The following is a 23,374-nucleotide window of genomic DNA, read 5'->3' as shown; positions in this document are numbered from 1 at the left end:
TAAGAAAAAAACAGAAAATAAATGTCAAAATGCCGCATATGAACCAAAAAAACCACTAGTGAGAAATGAAAAATTAATTCAAACAAAGAACTAGGTCTAGAATGAGCTGTGAATGGATTGGAAAAACCATTTAGAAAAAAATCCGATCCAAAAAATCGAAAAAACAGTAAAAATCAGAGTGAAATTGCCGCATGTGAACAAAAAACCACTACCGAGAAACCGAATTTTTGTTCAAACTCCGTTTTCTCACTCTACTTTAAAATTAGAGCGAAAAAAATCACGCCGCAAAACACTCGCTTTTTCGCTCCATTTCGTTTCGGCCTGACCAAAATCACTACTCCAATTTGACTTCAAAAATCATGAAAATGTGTGAACAATCTTAAAAAAAAGACAGCGCCCCAATACAATTTAAATTCTTTGAATTGTAAAAAAATAGGAGCGCTATAATAGCCGCCTGGAATTGAGGACGCGGCTATTAAAAAACACTCTCTTTTCGCTCCACTGTTCATTTTGTTCAGCAACAAAATCACTCCTAATTTTTTCAAGTGTTTCATTTCCCATTTCAAAATGCACTCCAATGAAATTGATTTTTAAAAAATGCTTCTCCAATACTCCTCTTCGAGTCGTAACGAAGACAGCGCCCCAATACAGTTCAAATTCTTTGAATTGTAAAAAACCAAGAGCAGCGCAATATAGCTCCGCTCAGATTACAGCTTTACAGCTATAAGAAAAGACAGCGCCCAATACAATTCAAATTCTTTGAATTGTGAAAAAAAAACCAAGAGAAGGCCAATAATAGCCCCAGCTATCGCTGTGCGGCTATTAAAAAAGTGAAACAAATTTCGTTAGAGAGCGATTAGCATTCATTTGGAAGCAATTGATCATTATTATCCCTCTTGTTATTCGGACAGCGATTGAGAAGCTTGGTGCATCTGTCCATTCGTCAAGATCTCACTTTTTGCACCCGAACCAAACTCGGCACTTTTAGCCACAATGCTCCTACCGACATCTTCAATTTTGATTTGATTCCATGACGGTTTGAAAGCAGTCACAGGTTTCATAATAATATAAGCAGCCTTTTCTAGACCCCGTTGCTTATCTCCTCTGAGAAGCAACGCTGGTCTGTAGATGAAGAGCTGTTCGAATCCCAGTTGGGCCATTTCGTGCTCCACTTTTCCCTTGGTCTGTTGGTAGAGAAACATGCTGTCTTTGTTGGCTCCTTGTGAAGATACGTAATGCAATTGTTGACATCCTGAAAATAATCGCCACTAACAAAACAATCAAGAATTTTCAAAAAATGCTCTGCACGTGAGCGACCGAATATACAAACGCAAAACAAACTAACGAATCAAGTGGACAAAAAAATGTTCTGCACCAAGATTAGATTAATAGATATGAATGCAAAACTAATTTTCAAATCCTGTACAAATCTAGTTCAATAGCCGTTGTGTTAAACTGCCGTGTTGTAAAACTGATATTTTTAGAGTAATCCAAACTCACCCATTTCTTTCGCTATTTTAGCAACTGTCATTGTGTAGTCGTAGTCAACTTTTTTGAACCCCTCGGCTCCCGCTTGAGCTCTCGTAGTTCCCAGCGTCACAAAACCAACCGCACAGTCCTTAAATTATCAAATTCATTACACCTGTTTAAATATAATGTGACAATTAAAGTCACGAATCAGTTACATTCGGCTGTCATAAAAATTAAGAGCAATTTAGAATCGAGTATATACTTCTGAAAAATCCAATAAATGATCCGAATTTTTTCATCAGCATCGAACAGTCATATCGATATACACACCCAAAGAAGCAGGACTATCCATTACAAATATGATGCACCATTACAGGAGGGTGAAAATATCAACTATGCATGTATAAATTTCATCTTCAGTTATGAATGCTGTAAGAACCCATACCTTGAACGCATCTTTCGATTGATCTAGCTCATCAAAATTGACAACTTCCTGTTCAAAATTGGACCTCGGATCGTCAGATGGGAACTCAACTTTACGCCTGCCGATGAGAACAACTTGTTTGAATGTGTTCCTCTTGGCTAATTCCTTCGATAGAGCTTCACCACACGCACCAGTCCATCCAATTATAAAGGCCTTCAAATCGCTGAGAGACATTGGGAAGTAAAAGGCAACTAAACTACATCTGAAAGGCAGAGAATAGCAATTTAGATGGATACATTCAAATAAGGGAAAGTACGCAAAATAATGCCATAACTTAATATTGCGAACTGATTAACATAGGACAAAATTTCAAACAACTGGCGAGGGGTTGGATTTCGTAGACGCCAGCTTAAGCGTAGGGCGCCTATCTTCACTGTGGGGCAAAATAAGGGTGGGGGACCCACGCGATAACGGGGTATCCAAGCTACAAGCAAATCGTCCTTTGCATCGTAAATCCAACACCAAGTCCGGGAGTGTTGAAAGAGCAGGGATGGTATAAATTCCCAAAAAAAAAGAAATACCCTTCACACCATGAAATTATATCTCCTTAGCAGATTCGGTGAGATGCATAGTAAAAGAGAATACTAAATCTGTAAGAGATTGCTCAAGAACTTAATGCACTCGAGCTTTACAGTCTATCACGTTTACCCGGATAAGGAAGTTTATTGGTCAGACGAAAAATGAACCGAGACGAAAAATCAATAAAAAAATTATTAGCTCCAACTACGTTTCAGAGCAATCAATTAATAACAAAGACTAGCCAGAAGACTAGCCGTACAACATTACTCCCAAGAGTCCTCATCCAGAGAAGTTTCCTCACGGCATGATTTGGAGCCACGGAGCCAGGGAACCCCGGAAGATTGCCCGCAAGAAGCTTCCTCTGTTTGAGGGGTTGTTACCGGATGGACTGTCGGAGGCTTATAGAGCTTGGAAGCGTCAGAAGCGTGTTTTAAAGCCTAGAAAATGGCGGACAACTTCTGATTCGAAGGGATCGAAGAAGCTTCCTGACCCTCGGTTTGATCCTGACTTTGATCCAAAGGATCCTTTGGGTCTTAGTCGGTGATCACTGATTTTTTAAAAAAATCATACCAATAGGTTTGATTTTCAGGTAGCCTAACCAATCAGAAGGTCCAATGTGCTTTTGCAGTTGTTCTTTGGACATTGCCTTTTCTTTTCTATAAGGCGTAAAATTGCTTCAATGTTGTTCTTTTGTGCGCGCTTGATGTCATTTGCCAGTCGCATCTGAATGCTTCTTATAGTAGGTGAGTTAGATTCTTCATGTAACTTTTGCACGCTATACTATCGAGGTTTCCTTAGACAAATTCTTAGTGCTCAGTTTTGAGCTTTCTGCATGATAGCGATAATAGTTTGCGATTGGTTGAGCCAGCAAGCGTTTGCATATAGAAATAAAGGCCGGATCCAGGACTTGTACATCAGAAGTAAACTTTCCTGCTCAACATTGAGGGTGCTTAGACGCCAAACCTGGAAAATTCGCTCTTTTGCACTGGTTCTGATGTCTTTACAACGTTCATTCCAGTTTAGGTGTGGCGTCATGGTTATTCCTTGGAAATTGATGGTTTTCGCTTCTTCAATTTGTTTTCCAGTGATGTTTAGGCTGAGACCTGTTTGTCTTTTCGAAGGATTTCTTAATGGCATGTACTTTGTTTTGGCGGGATTTATTTTGATTTTCAGCCTATCACACCACTTTATGAGTATGTTGAGTGAAGCTTGGAGTTTGCTTTGTATTAACTTACTGGACTTTGACCTGTAACATAATGTAAAGTCATCTGCGAACTGAGAAACTTCTGCTGGAGTTTCTGGTAGGTTAGAGACATAAATTAAGAACATTATGGGCACCAAAACGCTACCAAGGGGGACTCCGGCTGTTGGTGAAAATTTCTCGCTTCTCGTATTCTTGAATTTTACGTAAACATGTCTTTGAGAGGAAAGAATTCACCCATTTTGATTTTCTTCTGTATTCTGATTATGTTAAGTTTGTCAATCAACCCTAATCTCCAGACTACATCAAAAGCTCTTTCTACATCCAGGCAGACGAGTCCAACCATTTCTGACCACTGTAATGCACCACTTATATGCTGAGTCAACCCAAGATTATCGGTTGTGCATCTGTTTGCTCTGTATGCACTTTGTTTTGGTCCAAAACTTTGTTTGCTTCACAGTGGTATAGGATGAGATTTTTAACAACATTTTCACAGACCTTTGCAATGCAATTGGTAAAGCTAATTGGTCATTAATTTTCTGCTTTCTTCCTGTCTGTTTGAGGTTTTGGAAGCATTGTTACGTGTGAGTCTTTCCAAAGGCATGGCACGTAAGAATTGTTGAGCAGGAAATAAATATGCATATGAAAGCTTCAATGTTTTGTGGTAACGCCTTCAGTAGTTGACAGCTTACTTTGTCTGGTCCGGGACATGATTTAGTTGTATGTTTCAAAATTTTATTGAACTCTTCAACGCTTAAGAAAATGTCTTCAGGTATTTCATTTGGGTCGGTTTCTAATAGAAGTTTTGTCTTTTCTTCTGTCTCGAGAAAAGGCCTCTGTAAATCTTCATTTTCGTATTAGTGTTCTTCATTGTCTCACTCAGGAGGCTTTTAAACATTTCATATTTTTTACGGTCAGTTACAGCAATTTTGTCTTTAAGTTAATTGTAAATGTGATCCGCTTGACTGTTGTTTATCGCTGGTAATGGTTTTGATTGCTTTCCAGAACCCTTTATTTCCTGCTTGTTTCGCTGTTTCGATTAGCTTTCTATTTTATCTTTCATTCGTACTTTTGAATGCTCTTCTGATTTCTCTTTGCAAGAAATTGAATTCCCTTAATCGATAGAATGTGTCATCCTTTGCACTTTTTAGTTGACTCCTTATCTTTTTCTTTTGCTTAATTATATTATCTCTGGACTAATTTGATGATTCGTATTATTTAGGTAGGATTGTTCAATTGATTTGTGAATTAGATCGATGAGGTTATGGTTTATTTCATTCAGATTGTCTTTGTTTGGATACTTTGGTGGGTACAAGCAGGAATTTTTGTAATTGACTTTTGTATGTTTTCTGAACTTCTGGAAATTGACTTTGGCTTTTAAATCGAATTCTGTTTGAATTTTAAGCTTCAATGAGGTAAGTGTCGCTGATTTTTCGCTGCCGATATCTTCTAATACTTGAAAATTGATAGGTTGGATAACCTTTGTTCAGCAATTATTTCCAGCAGTTTTTCGCCGTTTTCGATGTTTAATGTACAGTTGAGCTCTTGATGAGGAGAATTGAAGTCTCCAGAGACGAACATGTTCTGGAGGTTGCTGCCAAAAAATCCATTAAAAATTAGGTCTTGATTGAGTGAATTGTAAACATTGATTATCCATAACTCTCCAATGTTTGGTGTTTCCAAGTTCACACCGATTATCTCTAATGCCTGTTCGTTACTGTTTTTTCTGGATGTAATTGGTCTGAACTCTTTGAACTTTATGCCACTCTTTACAATGATAACAGACCCATAAAAACTGCATGCTTTTGCTTCTGTTACAACAAATTAGTTTTCATGTGCAAAACGTTCTTGCGATTTCTTGAATTCATTTAAACAAACAATGTCAATGTTTTCTTTCGTCAGAGACATGAATTATTCATGCATTTCGTTTTCTAAGCCACGACAAATCCATAGTAAAATTTTAATGTTGTCCAATTTCAAGCTTTTGTTGGCTGCTAGACTGAATCATGTTTGTGTTAACAGTTTGCATCAGGTTTGTTTTCCTAATATTATCTTGAATTTCTTGACCATCGTGAAATTCTTGTTTCCTTAAACACTCTGGATGCACTGTTGCTAACGACGCTGACAATATCGCTATATAACATTGTATTGAAACTGTTTCTAACTTTATTGAGAACTTCAGCAACTAGAACAGTAATTTTTGTAGTGGTTAATGACAGTGTTTTGAGTATCTTTCCTTGAAATGGCACTTGAGTATTTCATTTCTTGTTTTTACTTATTTGCTTCTGTCAAGGCGTTCTGATATGCAGGACATCCTCTATACAATATTGCGTGGGAGCCACCACAATTGCACACTTTGCCTGTTCTTTTGGTTCATTGCAACTTTTTACCGTGTGTTTGCCTGCACATCGTAGACATCTCAATTCGTCTTTGCAATCGCTTACCGAATGAACAAACTTTTGACATTTGAAGCATTGTTTAATTTCAGGTGGTTCTTTACTTGGTTCGCACTAGTGAATCACCCAGCCTATTGTTACGCCATGTTTGATTGCCGCTGCTACATGGCTTGAGCAATCAGTTATCACGCGAATCAGTTTCGTTGGTTTTCCGGTGGCCCTGCTTGTTATCCGAAGGACCTTGATAACATTCATAGCATTGTTGTTGAGAAGTTCTTTTTTCACTTCGTTTTCTTGTATGCTATGATGAACATTTACAATTACAAAACTGGGTTTAGATTCGGCTTTTGGCAGAGTGTTTCTTGCTTTAACAGAAGTGTTTGGGAAGACAAGTTGTAGATTTGAGGCGTTCATCAGCCATTCTCTTGAACTTTGGTCTCCGTGTAAAATAAAGAAGTCATTGTTGTTTGGAAGTTCTCTGATGCAATTAATTTTGATTTGAGGGAAACTATTTCTCATGGAACGGGCAAAATGATAGTGTGTTGGTCTTGGATTTATCGTTATTATAACTGGTCTGATTGTTTCAGAGTCGGTTTTTGGATAATTTCGGGTTCGCTTGCGGGTTCGTTTGTTTCTGACTTGAACGAAGTCTTTTTCATTTTGTGATGTTTCGTTTGCAATGTTTCAGGCTTCAGAGAGAAGTGCACATAACTGGCTCATTTCGGCCAGCGCCGTTTTGGAAACTTGAAGCAAATCGTGTCAGGAAGGCTTAAAGTGGCCCTAGGACTTTTGAAGATGAGCGAAAAAAACTGGGCGAAAAGTAAAGACCTTTGAGCTTAAGACTTTTGAAGGTGAGAATAAAACTGGAAGAAAAGTAAAAAGAAAAGTCGGGACTAGGAAGAAAAAGTCGGGATTTAAAACCTTCAGCAACTTTTAGTGAAAAATCTCTTTTTATAAAAAGTCTCACTACCAAAGGACGTTCCTACACAAAGTGGAGTACTCGCTTCTGGCTTTCCTATCACACTTTGAGGTACTGATCCGAAAGTGACAATAACGGCGTATTAATCATCGTAGGTAGAATTAGGCTAACTGAAGCAGAATTATTTTTCCTTTAAACAAGTAGTTCAGACTTCATTGAAACGTTGATAGGTCCCAACAAAAACACAGACGTCTATAGAAAATAGTGTTAACAACCGTGAGATCAATTTTGTTACATATCACCAAAATGCACCCTTGAAAAAACAAACCGACAAAAAAAACGAAAATTACAAAATTCTTTTTATAAAACGAATAATTTACCAGCAGATAGAAGACCGAAACATCGAAATCTATTCCGATTTCAAAATTAAATCCGTTAATTCTTTTGAGTCGCATTTTGCCTCAAATTAATTTTGGTTAAACATTAAATGCTCAATGTAGCCATTAAGGTGAGTGCAGAGATTTAAAAAAGTAAAAAAATGAGCCAACATTAATAACTAAATTGAGAATGCAAAATCAGATCAGAAGTCACCCAAGCTATACAATCACGAATAAATCACTTATTGTTCCAAAACGATTGTTCCACCCAAATGGCCAGCAACTCAGATACATGCACATGTCAATAAAAATGAATAAAACTCCAATTTTATTGAAAAAATACGAAATTTTGTAAAAACTTCAGAAACAAATACAATCTCTCAGCAGGAATAAAAAACTAAATCAACTGAACTAAACACAGAGGTTTGAGTATGAAACAACTATAACATCTGGCTGGTGAGATTACTTTACGCGTCGATTAAACAACACTTTAGGGCCAAAATTTATCCAAAATCTGTCATTAATTTTCAAACAAAATTAAAGCACCATTCGTTGTCAAATGAACTTATTCAGAAGCTTCAATTCGGCTCATTCAAAAACCAACTAAGTTTTGAGAAATCAAAACAACTCATAATTCCAATTATAAACAACAACAAAAAACAAATGAGTGAAAAATCAAAAAGACAAACCAAATTCGAAAATTAAGTTTTGCCAATTTTAAATCTGTGACAAGTTAATAATTGCAACGGCAACATAGACTGAGATAAGACCCACTTATGAACTCCAAAGACATTAACAAGATATCTTGAAGGGTAAGACAACAAAAAAAAACAAGAACGGTCTGAACTGAAATTTTTTTTATATAGAGTGCCAAATCATTAAAACTATCAACTGGGAAATCAAGGAAATTAAACATTTCTTTCATGCTTTATAACTTCAATCATTGATTTCATTCATTACTCAGACTGCAACAAACCAAGAGAGAAACACCTAAAATCAAAACAAATTTCACTAACAAATAATTTCTAAGTAATCAATACCATAAAATATAAAGACATATGACATAAGTTTATAAGATCTCATGAGAATTTTAGTGCTAACAATTTGTTATTAGACCTCGTTCGGATTCCTCAATCTCGGGCCCTAGTAACAAAACTATAAATGAACAAAAATTGATCAAAATTTAAAAAAAAGTTTAATGAGAACACGTAATGTAATCAAAATCACTAATTTCCCGCAGAACAATTGGAACAGCAGCATCTTTGTATCATTAATTCGAAGAGCAGCTTCTTCGCATTTGCCAGCTTTAGTACTTCATATTTTGTAATTTAACGTTTGATAGATTATTCTTATTCTTATTCTAAACCAACAGATGTGTACACAAAAAATGTTTAGTAGCAGTTGAGATCAGTGTTTTCATTAATTCTAAAAGAATAGTAGTAGTAGTAAAAAACCTGAAAAACTTAAAAAACTTGAATAAAAAACCTTTAACAGAACAGGATGTACAGTAAAACAAATAATACAATAATCAGGTGCTTAACAGAAATATATTTAAAAAAAACTACAACTAACTGCAAAAGTAAAGAGTTAAGCTATACAAAAGTTACATCTACATTTTAGATACCAAGTACATATTACACAAATGTCACATTCAGATCAAGTTAAGTCCAGCGGCAGGTTCTGATCTGAATTTTGGTTTGTCGGAAAGGTTGACTTGAAGAAATTAATGCTGATATTCAGTAGATCGGCAGCGTCGTTTACTAGTCGCTCAACACGAAAGAAAAAAGGTTTCTCTGTGAGTCGTTTTCTTGATCTCGTTAAGACCAGGCGTTCCAGATTCTGCACTCGTAAATAAAAGAAACTTTGTTCAATTTTGAAGAAATCATCGAAACTAAAGGAGTTCTTTTCATTCACTATTGCCAGAAAAAAACCCAAGTTCTATTGCCAAAAACACCCAGAAAAAAATCACGTTCAATGAGTTGATAACTGATTGACACCGAATGAGACTTCCGCCCATGATAATTCAAATTCTCAAACTTCCGAAGTTCATAGATATCAAGATAACAGGCGGGGTAACCGTACAGTAACACAGAACACATGCTTTGCATAGATTGAATATAATTCCCGAGGAAAGATTTGAGTGAACACTATGCTTCAAATACCTAAGAGCTCTACGAGTTTTGACAAATTATACATTAGATAAGTCAAAACAATCACGCAGCTTTCCAGATTTGCACAGAAACTCTTTTCGTTTCAGCTGTTCCTTAAATTTCAGGAGACGCTGACAACCTGTAGCAGCATTTGACTTTCCTATTCTTTTGCAATCAACATTAACGCTGCTGGTAATGTTGAGTTTCTTCGCAAGCTCCTGAACAAGAGCAGCGTCAGATTTGTAGGGAGATGACGGTTCCTTTCACTACCAAATTCAATTTTTTGGCGTCTTAACGTGTCTGTTCCTTTATGTGTCTGAACGAATGCTAGAAAAGCTAGAACTAAAAAAAATAAAACATTGTTAATTCTAGCATTAAATCAAATCTAATTCAATTGCGCAATTTTCAAAATGACACCATAGTTATCGAATCACAGAAGCACAGATTCAAAAACAGAAGAGAAAACTGTAAAAACTCAAATTTCGAAAAGTTTGGCGTTAAAAATTGAAAAAGCAAATTTAAAAGCAAATACCACCTCACAGAAAAGTTTAAAACCAAAAATACTAAGAACAACCAAAGACGTATAAGCACGAAAGAACTAGAACCTCTTGTTAATGAGATTAATTTAAAAGTCGACAAAAACGCTTAGCGACGATAGTGATTCCCACAAACTGATATTTCTGAAATATGGTTACCAAATTTTTTCCAAACTAACTGGCGACGATTATTTATCTATCAAAGGCAACCAATTGGCAACAAAGGCAACAAAAGCTTAGATTCAAACAAGCCTCATTATTGACATAAGAAGACATCAATAAATGAAAAGGCCAGCGCAAGACAAAAAACAGCAAATTAAACGGTTACAACTCAAATTTCACTTATATTTTTGAAAATTAGTATCCAGTAATGAAAACCATTAAAAATGAACTCAATACATTGATAAGCTTCTTTAATTTCAGTAATGCAATTAATGCAATTGTGGCCATTTGAAATTGTGAAAATTTTCTCCATAGGCTGTGACAAAACTACAGGGAAAAAAATCTAATCAAAACATAAAAAATTAACTCAAATTTTACTTTAAAAAATGGGTTTTAAGTAATCAACGCCAGAAACTGTAAACTAAAAAAATATTTAGCCTCAAATCTTATTCTCGTCAGAGCTTCAATGAGACCTATCAGAAATCTCACTCAATAACAGCAAAGGAAAAGAACAGAAAAAATTTAAAATTTTCTGAAGAGTCAAAATCAATTAAACATTTAGTTCCCCACAAACCAGTTCAGACACACGCAATCACCATTAGAATTACTGCATTACAATTAGTAAACTTCACCAGAAGGTCGCTAGATAAAAACGAAACGAAAGAAGTCAAATGGCCGCAAAAATGGCTCTTGAAAGCCAAAAATCGAGATCCAAATGCAAATATGATTTATTTTAAACAACCAAGAGTATACACAAGAGAAAACAAGAGTAGAACAAATATTCTCGATACCGGATCAGAGTTACCAAAAAAGTAAAATCGTAGCATATTTGGGCAAAAGTTAACACAAAATTTCATAAAAAGTTCAAAAAAGTGAACAAAATCAGTATTGAAAGTGAAATGTTAACAAAAATTCCAAACCTCTCACTACTCAAAAAAGACAATAATTTGGTAAAAATCTCTTGAATTTCTCACTCCCCTATGAGCTTTCAAATGATACCACTCATAACTTTCTAAAAATATATCGATTGGCCAAAATTGACTGAACAAGTTGAGCATATATTTCCTGCCCCCAAAAGTGGAGTCGGGCCGGATCAAAGATACCTTCTTCCGTACAGACAATTAAATTTTGCAGAATAGCAGAGAGGCTTTACAGTTAAAACGACACGAAGATCTTTACAAAGAATGTTCAAAAAGATCAGTTCTCAAGAGTTACTGGATTACAAATTTTAGTTGGTCTTGTGTTGTCTTTTGTTTTTACAATAGAGTTAAATTTCTACAGTCTCGGTCCCGTATTCTCAACCTCGCCTTTCATTCACAAGCCAATTTTAGAGTCAGCAGTTTCGCAATTTTTATGACTTCGTCATCCTGCTTATATAATTTTCTGCATTTCTGTCGGACGAGACAATGCAGGTAATTCTAATTGTTGTCGAAAATTTAATAAATAGCAATCGCTGTTTCTTCGTAATTTTATCACAGTGTTTTTTTTCAGAATATACGAAAATTGAATTCCACTAAATTCAGACATTCATAAATCAGTAGGCAAACGCTGACGTTATAGAAAAGACAAGGAGGCCCGGTTCGCACATAAGTGCCGACCCCGCTCATCTACATTTTTCACTTAATTGTCTACCATATGAGGAAGTGATTACAGAAAAAAATATCATGAAACAAACCACTAAACAAAAAAATTGCCTTAAAGGGCCGATGAGAGCTGTTATTAATATGACCACCAGTAAAGACGCCGATAAAATCAAATAATTATAAATATTAATTACGACCGAAATTCATTGTCCATTTTTTGATAAAACCATTAATAACCAAATCAAAATGGCATCAGATAAAACTTAAACTACAGAAGATTAACATGTACTTCACTACTTCAATAGAAAAAAATGTGGGATTTTTCCACTATGCGACTTGGTAACAAGTCGACAACAAATGAGCAAAAGAGCAAAGATTATAAAACGTTGCTTTCAAAAAAATTAATGTCAAACTGATTCGAAAAATTATGCATCAAACGAAAATCATTGAGAGATTCTTTTATTCCCCGATAGAGATTGAGTGATACCTTTCATTATCCAGGAATTGTCATACGACTACAAAAAAAATTGATAAAAACAGGCAAAAAGAAATTCAGAATTTGCACAAAAAGGGTGTCCCAGCCAATTCAACTTTAAGCTGTTCACTAAGAACCTTAAAAACTTTTAATTGCTTTTTTTCAAATGATCAGAGGACCGCCCATTATTGTGATACTGTGAAAAGAAAATTAAAAAAAGTGGGCGAATACGCAAAAATCACAAAAATTTTATGAAAAATCTGTGTACATAGAAAAAAGAGCATTTGAGGGAAACAAAAACGTTATAAAGAGCAAATTTTAGCTCAATATCTAAGGGATAAGACATGTCTATAGAGATACTAGGCTACAAGTACAGAGAAATAAGACTGGCAAAACTCAGAAACCCATTGTCTTTTTTTAAAACGAATATTTCCAAAATTCATGGCCAACATAATCTTTTGACTAAAAGAGTAGACAGTTTCCTTTCGAACTTATTTAAAAGCTAATTGCGCGACTTATTAGTGAGACAAGCCACATTATTGACATAAGAAGACATCAATAAATGAAAAGGCCAGGGCAAGCCTTTATGTGTCTGAACGAATGCTAGAAAAGATAGAAGAACTAAAAAAAAAGAAAACATTGTTAATTCTAGCATTAAATCGAATCTAATTCAATTTCGCAATTTTCAAAATGACACCATAGTTATCGAAAAACAGAAGCACAGATTCAAAAATAGAAGAGAAAACTGTAAAAACTCAAATTTCGAAAAGTTTAGCGTTAAAAACTGAAAAAGCAAATTTAAAAGCAAATACCACCTCACAGAAAAGTTTAAAACCAAAAATACTAAGAACAACCAAAGACATATAAGCACGAAAGAACTAGAACCTCTTGTTAATGAGATTAATTTAAAAGTCGACAAAAACGCTTAGCGACGATAGTGATTCCCACAAACTGATATTTCTGAAACATGGTTACCAAATTTTTCCCAAATTAACTGGCGACGATTATTTATCTATCAAAGGCAACCAATTGAACAAAAGCTTAGATTCAAACAAGCCTCATTATTGACATAAGAAGACATCAATAAATGAAAAGGCCAGCGCAAGACAAAAAATAGCAAATTAAACGGTTACAACTCAAATTTCACTTATATTTTTGAAAATTAGTATCCAGTAATGAAAACCATTAAAAATGAACTCAATACATTGATAAGCTTCTTTAATTTCAGTAATGCAATTAATGCAACTGTGGCCATTTGAAATTGTGAAATTTTTCTCCATAGGCTGTGACAAAACTACAGGGAAAAAAATCTAATCAAAACATAAAAAATTAACTCAAATTTTACTTTAAAAAATGGGTTTTAAGTAATCAACGCCAGAAACTATAAAATAAAAAATATTTGGAATCGAATCTTAGTCTCGTCAGAGCTTCAATGAGACCTATCAGAAATGTCACTCAATAACAGCAAAGTTAAAGAAGAGAAAATTTAAAATTTTCTGAAGTGTCAAAATCAACAAAATATTTAGTTCCCCACAAACCAATTCAGATGCATGCAATCACCATTAGAATTACTGCATTACAATTAGTAAACTTCACCAGAAGGTCACTAGATAAAAACGAAACAAAAGTAGTCAAATGGCCGCAAAAATGGCTCTTGAAAGCCAAAAATCGAGATCCAAATGCAAATATGATTTATTTTAAACAACCAAGAGTATACACAAGAGAAAACAAGAGTAGAACAAATATTCTCGATACCGGATCAGAGTTACCAAAAAAGTAAAATCGTAGCATATTTGGGCAAAAGTTAACACAAAATTTCATAAAAAGTTCAAAAAGTGAACAAAATCAGTATTGAAAGTGAAATGTTAACAAAAATTCCAAACCTCTAACTACTCAAAAAAGACAATAATTTGGTAAAAAATCTTTTGAATTTCTCACTCCCCTATGAGCTTTCAAGTGATACCACTCATAACTTTCTAAAAATATATCGATCGGCCAAAATTGACTTAACAAGTTGAGCATATATTTCCTGCCCCCAAAAGTGGAGTCGGGCCGGATCAAAGATACCTTCTTCCGTACAGACAATTAAATTTTGCAGAATAGCAGAGAGGCTTTACAGTTAAAACGACACGAAGATCTTTACAAAGAATGTTCAAAAAGATCAGTTCTCAAGAGTTACTGGATTACAGATTTTAGTTGGTCTTGTGTTGTCTTTTGTTTTTACAATAGAGTTAAATTTCTACAGTCTCGGTCCCGTATTCTCAACCTCACCTTTCATTCACAAGCCAATTTTAGAGTAAGCAGTTTCGCAATTTTTATGACTTCGTCATCCTGCTTATATAATTTTCTGCATTTGTGTCGGACGAGACAATGCAGGTTATTCTAATTGTTGTCGAAAATTTAATAAATAGCAATCGCTGTTTCTTCGTAATTCTAATTGTTGTCGAAAATTTAATAAATAGCAATCGCTGTTTCTTCGTAATTTTATCTGTTGTTTTTTTCAGAAAATACGAAAATTGAATTCCACCAAATTCAGACAGTCATAAATCAGCAGGCAAACCCTGACGTTATAGAAAAGACAAGGAGGCCCGGTTCGCACATAAAGTGCCGACCTCGCTCATCTACATTTTTCACTTAATTGTCTACCATATGAGGAAGTGATTACAGAAAAAATAAAATATCATTAAACAAACTACTAATAAACAAAAATACCTTAAAGGGCCGATGAGAGCTCTTATTAATATGAACACCAGTAAAGACGCCGATAAAATCAAATAATTACAAATATTAATTACGACCGAAATTCATTGTCCATTTTTTGATAAAACCATTAATAACCAAATCAAAATGGCATCAGATAAAACTTAAACTATAGAAGATTAACATGTACTTCACTACTTCAATAGATAAAAATGTGGGATTTTTCCACTATGCGACTTGGTAACAAGTCGACAACAAATGAGCAAAAGAGCAAAGATTATAAAACGTTGCTTTCAAAAAAATTAATGTCAAACTGATTCGAAAAATTATGCATCAAACGAAAATCATTGAGAGATTCTTTTATTCCCCGATAGAGAGTGAGTGATACCTTTCATTATCCAGGAATTGTCATACGACTACAAAAAAAATTGATAAAACCAGGCAAAAAGAAAAAATTCAGAATTTGCACAAAAAGGGTGTCCCAGCCAATTCAACTTTAAGCTGCTCACTAAGAACCTTAAAAATTTTTAATTGCTTTTTTTCAAAGGATCAGAGGACCGCCCATTATTGTGATACTGTGAAAAGAAAATTAAAAAAAGTGGGCGAATACGCAAAAATCACAAAAATTTTATGAAAAATCTGTGTACATAGAAAAAAGAGCATTTGAGGGAAACAAAAACGTTATAAAGAGCAAATTTTAGCTCAATATCTAAGGGATAAGACATGTCTATAGAGATACTAAGCTACAAGTACAGAGAAATAAGACTGGCAAAACTCAGAAACCCATTGTCTTTTTTTAAAACGAATATTTCCAAAATTCATGGCCAACATAATCTTTTGACTAAAAGAGTAGAGTTTCCTTTCGAACTTATTTAAAAGCTAATTGCGCCACTTATTAGTGAGACAAGCCACATTATTGACATAAGAAGACATCAATAAATGAAAAGGCCAGGGCAAGCCTTTATGTGTCTGAACGAATGCTAGAAAAGATAGAAGAACTAAAAAAAAGAAAACATTGTTAATTCTAGCATTAAATCGAATCTAATTCAATTTCGCAATTTTCAAAATGACACCATAGTTATCGAATCACAGAAGCACAGATTCAAAAATAGAAGAGAAAACTGTAAAAACTCAAATTTCGAAAAGTTTGGCGTTAAAAAATGAAAAAGCAAATTTAAAAGCAAATACCACCTCACAGAAAAGTTTAAAACCAAAAATACTAAGAACAACCAAAGACGTATAAGCACGAAAGAACTAGAACCTCTTGTTAATGAGATTAATTTAAAAGTCGACAAAAACGCTTAGCGACGATAGTGATTCCCACAAACTGATATTTCTGAAACATGGTTACCAAATTTTTCCCAAATTAACTGGCGACGATTATTTATCTATCAAAGGCAACCAATTCAACAAAAGCTTAGATTCAAACAAGCCTCATTATTGACATAAGAAGACATCAATAAATGAAAAGGCCAGCGCAAGACAAAAAATAGCAAATTAAACGGTTACAACTCAAATTTCACTTATATTTTTGAAAATTAGTATCCAGTAATGAAAACCATTAAAAATAAACTCAATACATTGATAAGCTTCTTTAATTTCAGCAATGCAATTAATGCAACTGTGGCCATTTGAAATTGTGAAATTTTTCTCCATAGGCTGTGACAAAACTACAGGGAAAAAAAATCTAATCAAAACATAAAAAATTAACTCAAATTTACTTTAAAAAATGGGTTTTAGGTAATCAACGCCAGAAACTATAAACTAAAAAATATTTGGAATCGAATCTTAGTCTCGTCAGAGCTTCAATGAGACCTATCAGAAATGTCACTCAATAACAGCAAAGTTAAAGAAGAGAGAAAATTTAAAATTTTCTGAAGTGTCAAAATCAACAAAATATTTAGTTCCCCACAAACCAATTCAGATGCATGCAATCACCATTAGAATTGCTGCATTACAATTAGTAAACTTCACCAGAAGGTCGCTAGATAAAAACGAAACAAAAGTAGTCAAATGGCCGCAAAAATGGCTCTTGAAAGCCAAAAATCGAGATCCAAATGCAAATATGATTTATTTTAAACAACCAAGAGTATACACGAGAAAACAAGAGTAGAACAAATATTCTCGATACCGGATCAGAGTTACCAAAAAAGTAAAATCGTAGCATATTTGGGCAAAAGTTAACACAAAATTTCATAAAAAGTTCAAAAAAGTGAACAAAATCAGTATTGAAAGTGAAATGTTAACAAAAATTCCACACCTCTAACTACTCAAAAAAGACAATAATTTGGTAAAAAATCTTTTGATTTTCTCACTCCCCTATGAGCTTTCAAGTGATACCACTCATAACTTTCTAAAAATATATCGATTGGCCAAAATTGACTGAACAAGTTGAGCATATATTTCCTGCCCCCAAAAGTGGAGTCGGGCCGGATCAAAGATACCTTCTTCCGTACAGACAATTAAATTTTGCAGAATAGCAGAGAGGCTTTACAGTTAAAACGACACGAAGATCTTTACAAAGAATGTTCAAAAAGATCAGTTCTCAAGAATTACTGGATTACAAATTTTAGTTGGTCTTGTGTTGTCTTTTGTTTTTACAATAGAGTTAAATTTCTACAGTCTCGGTCCCGTATTCTCCTCACCTTTCAACCTCACCTTTCATTCACAAGCCAATTTTAGATTCAGCAGGTTCGCAATTTTTATGACTTCGTCATCCTGCTTATATAATTTTCTGCATTTCTGTCGGACGAGACAATGCAGGTTATTCTAATTGTTGTCGAAATTTTAATAAATAGCAATCGCTGTTTCTTCGTAATTTTATCACAGTTGTTTTTTCAGAATATACGAAAATTGAATTCCACCAAATTCAGACAGTCATAAATCAGCAGGCAAACCCTGACGTTATAGAAAAGACAAGGAGGCCCGGTTCGCACATAAAGTGCCGACCCCGCTCATCTACATTTTTCACTTAATTGTCTACCATATGAGGAAGTGATTACAGAAAAAATAAAATATCATTAAACAAACTACTAATAAAAAAAATACCTTAAAGGGCCGATGAGAGCTGTTATTAATTTGAACACCAGTAAAGACGCCGATAAAATCAAATAATTACAAATATTAATTACGACCGAAATTCATTGTCCATTTTTTGATAAAACCATTAATAACCAAATCAAAATGGCATCAGATAAAACTTAAACTATAGAAGATTAACATGTACTTCACTACTTCAATAGATAAAAATGTGGGATTTTTCCACTATGCGACTTGGTAACAAGTCGACAACAAATGAGCAAAAGAGCAAAGATTATAAAACGTTGCTTTCAAAAAAATTAATGTCAAACTGATTCGAAAAATTATGCATCAAACGAAAATCATTGAGAGATTCTTTTATTCCCCGATAGAGAGTGAGTGATACCTTTCATTATCCAGGAATTGTCATACGACTACAAAAAAAATTGATAAAAACAGGCAAAAAGAAAAAATTCAGAATTTGCACAAAAAGGGTGTCCCAGCCAATTCAACTTTAAGCTGTTCACTAAGAACATTAAAAATTTTTAATTGCTTTTTTTTCAAATGATCAGAGGACCGCCCATTATTGTGATACTGTGAAAAGAAAATTAAAAAAGTGGGCGAATACGCAAAAAACACAAAAATTTTATGAAAAATCTGTGTACATAGAAAAAAGACCATTTGAGGGAAACAAAAACGTTATAAAGAGAAAATTTTAGCTCAATATCTAAGGGATAAGACATGTCTATAGAGATACTAAGCTACAAGTACAGAGAAATAAGACTGGCAAAACTCAGAAACCCATTGTCTTTTTTTAAAACGAATATTTCCAAAATTCATGGCCAACATAATCTTTTGACTAAAAGAGTAGACAGTTTCCTTTCGAACTTATTTAAAAGCTAATTGCGCGACTTATTAGTGAGACAAGCCACATTATTGACATAAGAAGACATCAATAAATGAAAAGGCCAGGGCAAGCCTTTATGTGTCAGGAACGAATGCTAGAAAAGATAGAACTAAAAAAAAAAGAAAACATTGTTAATTCTAGCATTAAATCAAATCTAATTCAATTTCGCAATTTTCAAAATGACACCATAGTTATCGAATCACAGATTCAAAAATAGAAGAGAAAACTGTAAAAACTCAAATTTCGAAAAGTTTGGCGTTAAAAAGTGAAAAAGCAAATTTAAAAGCAAATACCACCTCACAGAAAAGTTTAAAACCAAAAATACTAAGAACAACCAAAGACGTATAACCACGAAAGAACTAGAACCTCTTGTTAATGAGATTAACTTAAAAGTCGACAAAAACGCTTAGCGACGATTATTTATCTATCAAAGGCAACCAATTGAACAAAAGCTTAGATTCAAACAAGCCTCATTATTGACATAAGAAGACATCAATAAATGAAAAGGCCAGCGCAAGACAAAAAATAGCAAATTAAACGGTTACAACTCAAATTTCACTTATATTTTTGAAAATTAGTATCCAGTAATGAAAACCATTAAAAATAAACTCAATACGTTGATAAGCTTCTTTAATTTCAGCAATGCAATTAATGCAACTGTGGCCATTTGAAATTATGAAATTTTTCTCCATAGGCTGTGACAAAACTACAGGGAAAAAAAATCTAATCAAAACATAAAAAATTAACTCAAATTTTACTTTAAAAAATGGGTTTTAAGTAATCAACGCCAGAAACTATAAGCTAAAAAATTTTTGGAATCGAATCTTAGTCTCGTCAGAGCTTCAATGAGACCTATCAGAAATGTCACTCAATAACAGCAAAGTTAAAGACGAGAGAAAATTTAAAATTTTCTGAAGTGTCAAAATCAACAAAATATTTAGTTCCCCACAAACCAATTCAGATGCATGCAATCACCATTAGAATTACTGCATTACAATTAGTAAACTTCACCAGAAGGTCACTAGATAAAAACGAAACAATAGTCAAATGGCCGCAAAAATGGCTCTTGAAAGCCAAAAATCGAGATCCAAATGCAAATATGATTTATTTTAAACAACCAAGAGTATACACAAGAGAAAACAACAGTAGAACAAATATTCTCGATACCGGATCAGAGTTACCAAAAAAGTAAAATCGTAGCATATTTGGGCAAAAGTTAACACAAAATTTCATAAAAAGTTCAAAAAAGTGAACAAAATCAGTATTGAAAGTGAAATGTTAACAAAAATTCCAAACCTCTAACTACTCAAAAAAGACAATAATTTGGTAAAATCTTTTGAATTTCTCACTCCCCTATGAGCTTTCAAGTGATACCACTCATAACTTTCTAAAAATATATCGATTGGCCAAAATTGACTGAACAAGTTGAGCATATATTTCCTGCCCCCAAAAGTGGAGTCGGGCCGGATCAAAGATACCTTGTTCCGTACAGACAATTAAATTTTGCAGAATAGCAGAGAGGCTTTACAGTTAAAACGACACGAAGATCTTTACAAAGAATGTTCAAAAAGATCAGTTCTCAAGAATTACTGGATTACAAATTTTAGTTGGTCTTGTGTTGTCTTTTGTTTTTACAATAGAGTTAAATTTCTACAGTCTCGGTCCCGTATTCTCAACCTCACCTTTCATTCACAAGCCAATTTTAGAGTAAGCAGTTTCGCAATTTTTATGACTTCGTCATCCTGCTTATATAATTTTCTGCATTTCTGGCGGACGAGACAATGCAGGTTATTCTAATTGTTGTCGAAAAATTAATAAATAGCAATCGCTGTTTCTTCGTAATTTTATCACAGTTGTTTTTTCAGAATATACGAAAATTGAATTCCACCAAATTCAGACAGTCATAAATCAGCAGGCAAACCCTGACGTTATAGAAAAGACAAGGAGGCCCGGTTCGCACATAAAGTGCCAACCCCGCTCATCTACATTTTTCACTTAATTGTCTACCATATGAGGAAGTGATTACAGAAAAAATAAAATATCATTAAACAAACTACTAATAAAAAAAATTACCTTAAAGGGCCGATGAGAGCTGTTACTAATATGACCACCAGTAAAGACGCCGATAAAATCAAATAATTACAAATATTAATTACGACCGAAATTCATTGTCCATTTTTTGATAAAACCATTAATAACCAAATCAAAAGGGCATACTTATATTTCAGACTATACGAAAATTAAATTTCAGTAAATTCAGACAGTCATAAATTAGTCGGGATACGCTGACGTTATAGAACAGACAAGGAGGCCCGGTTCGCACATAAAGTGCCGACCCCGCTCATCTACATTTTTCACTTAATTGTCTACCATATGAGGAAGTGATTACAGAAAAAAAATATCATTAAACAAACCACTAAACAAAAAAATTGCCTTAAAGGGCCGATGAGAGCTGTTATTAATATGACCACCAGTAAAGACGCCGATAAAATCAAATAATTACAAATATTAATTACGACCAAAATTCATTGTCCATTTTTTGATAAAACCATTAATAACCAAATCAAAATGGCATCAGATAAAACTTAAACTACAGACGATTAACATGTACTTCACTACTTCAATAGAAAAAAATGTGGGATTTTTCTACTATGCGACTTGGTAACAAGTCGACAACAAATGAGCAAAAGAGCAAAGATTATAAAACGTTGCTTTTAAAAAAATTAATGTCAAACTGATTCGAAAAATTATGCATCAAATGCAAATCATTGAGAGTTTCTTTTATTCCCCGATAGAGAGTGAGTGATACCTTTCATTATCCAGGAATTGTCATACGACTACAAAAAAAAATTGATAAAAACAGGCAAAAAGAAAAAATTCAGAATTTGCACAAAAAGGGTGTCCCAGCCAATTCAACTTTAAGCTGTTCACTAAGAACATTAAAAATTTTTAATTGCTTTTTTTTCAAATGATCAGAGGACCGCCCATTATTGTGAAACTGTGAAAAGAAAATTAAAAAAAATGGCGAATACGCAAAAATCACAAAAATTTTATGAAAAATCTGTGTACATAGAAAAAAGAGCATTTGAGGGAAACAAAAACGTCATAAAGAGCAAATTTTAGCTCAATATCTAAGGGATAAGACATGTTTATAGAGATACTAAGCTACAAGTACAGAGAAAAAAGACTAGCAAAACTCAGAAACCCATTGTCTTTTTTTAAAACGAATAATTCCAAAATTCATGGCCAACATAATCTTTTGACTAAAAGAGTAGACAGTTTCCTTTCGAACTTATTTAAAAGCTAATTACGCGACTTATTAGTGAGACAAGCCACATTATTGACATAAGAAGACATCAATAAACGAAAAGGCCAGGGCAAGACAAAAAATAGCAAATTAAACGGTTACAACTCAAATTTCACTTCTATTTTGAAAATTAGTATCCAGTAATGAAAACCATTAAAAATAAACTCAATACATTGATAAGCTTCTTTAATTTCAGCAATGCAATTAATGCAACTGTGGCCATTTGAAATTGTGAAATTTTTCTCCATAGGCTGTGACAAAACTACAGGGAAAAAAATCTAATCAAAACATAAAAAATAAATTTTACTTTAAAAAATGGGTTTTAAGTAATCAACGCCAGAAACTATAAACTAAAAAATTTTTGGAATCGAATCTTAGTCTCGTCAGAGCTTCAATGAGACCTATCAGAAATGTCACTCAATAACAGCAAAGTTAAAGAAGAGAAAATTTAAAATTTTCTGAAGTGTCAAAATCAACAAAATATTTAGTTCCCCACAAACCAATTCAGATGCATGCAATCACCATTAGAATTACTGCATTACAATTAGTAAACTTCACCAGAAGGTCACTAGATAAAAACGAAACAAAAGTAGTCAAATGGCCGCAAAAATGGCTCTTGAAAGCCAAAAATCGAGATCCAAATGCAAATATGATTTATTTTAAACAACCAAGAGTATACACAAGAGAAAACAACAGTAGAACAAATATTCTCGATACCGGATCAGAGTTACCAAAAAAGTAAAATCGTAGCATATTTGGGCAAAAGTTAACACAAAATTTCATAAAAAGTTCAAAAAAGTGAACAAAATCAGTATTGAAAGTGAAATGTTAACAAAAATTCCAAACCTCTAACTACTCAAAAAAGACAATAATTTGGTAAAATCTTTTGAATTTCTCACTCCCCTATGAGCTTTCAAGTGATACCACTCATAACTTTCTAAAAATATATCGATTGGCCAAAATTGACTGAACAAGTTGAGCATATATTTCCTGCCCCCAAAAGTGGAGTCGGGCCGGATCAAAGATACCTTCTTCCGTACAGACAATTAAATTTTGCAGAATAGCAGAGAGGCTTTACAGTTAAAACGACACGAAGATCTTTACAAAGAATGTTCAAAAAGATCAGTTCTCAAGAATTACTGGATTACAAATTTTAGTTGGTCTTGTGTT

At 33.8% G+C, this 23,374-nt stretch overlaps 2 protein-coding genes across 2 annotated transcripts in view; both read right to left on the bottom strand.

Annotated features, from left to right (window-relative positions):
- LOC142349671 (geranylgeranyl transferase type-1 subunit beta-like) overlaps window positions 1-23,374 on the bottom strand; it is a 274,458-nt gene that overhangs the window by 41,817 nt on the left and 209,267 nt on the right. The gene's annotated exons all lie outside the window — the stretch shown is intronic.
- On the bottom strand, window positions 791-2,175 carry LOC142349312 (protein HTATIP2-like). The gene is made up of 3 exons (XM_075400785.1): window positions 1,916-2,175; window positions 1,501-1,618; window positions 791-1,252 (listed from the first exon to the last, which is right to left on the bottom strand). Exons 1-3 carry the CDS (start codon window positions 2,126-2,128, stop codon window positions 900-902), a joined length of 684 nt encoding a protein of 227 aa, XP_075256900.1. The 5' UTR covers window positions 2,129-2,175; the 3' UTR covers window positions 791-899.

Source organism: Convolutriloba macropyga, chromosome 11, assembly GCF_964194025.1.
Source record: "Convolutriloba macropyga chromosome 11, txConMacr16.3, whole genome shotgun sequence".
NCBI lineage: Eukaryota > Metazoa > Xenacoelomorpha > Acoela > Convolutidae > Convolutriloba > Convolutriloba macropyga.
Note: the sequence above shows the minus strand (reverse complement) of the source record. Positions and strands in the feature narration are given on the sequence as shown.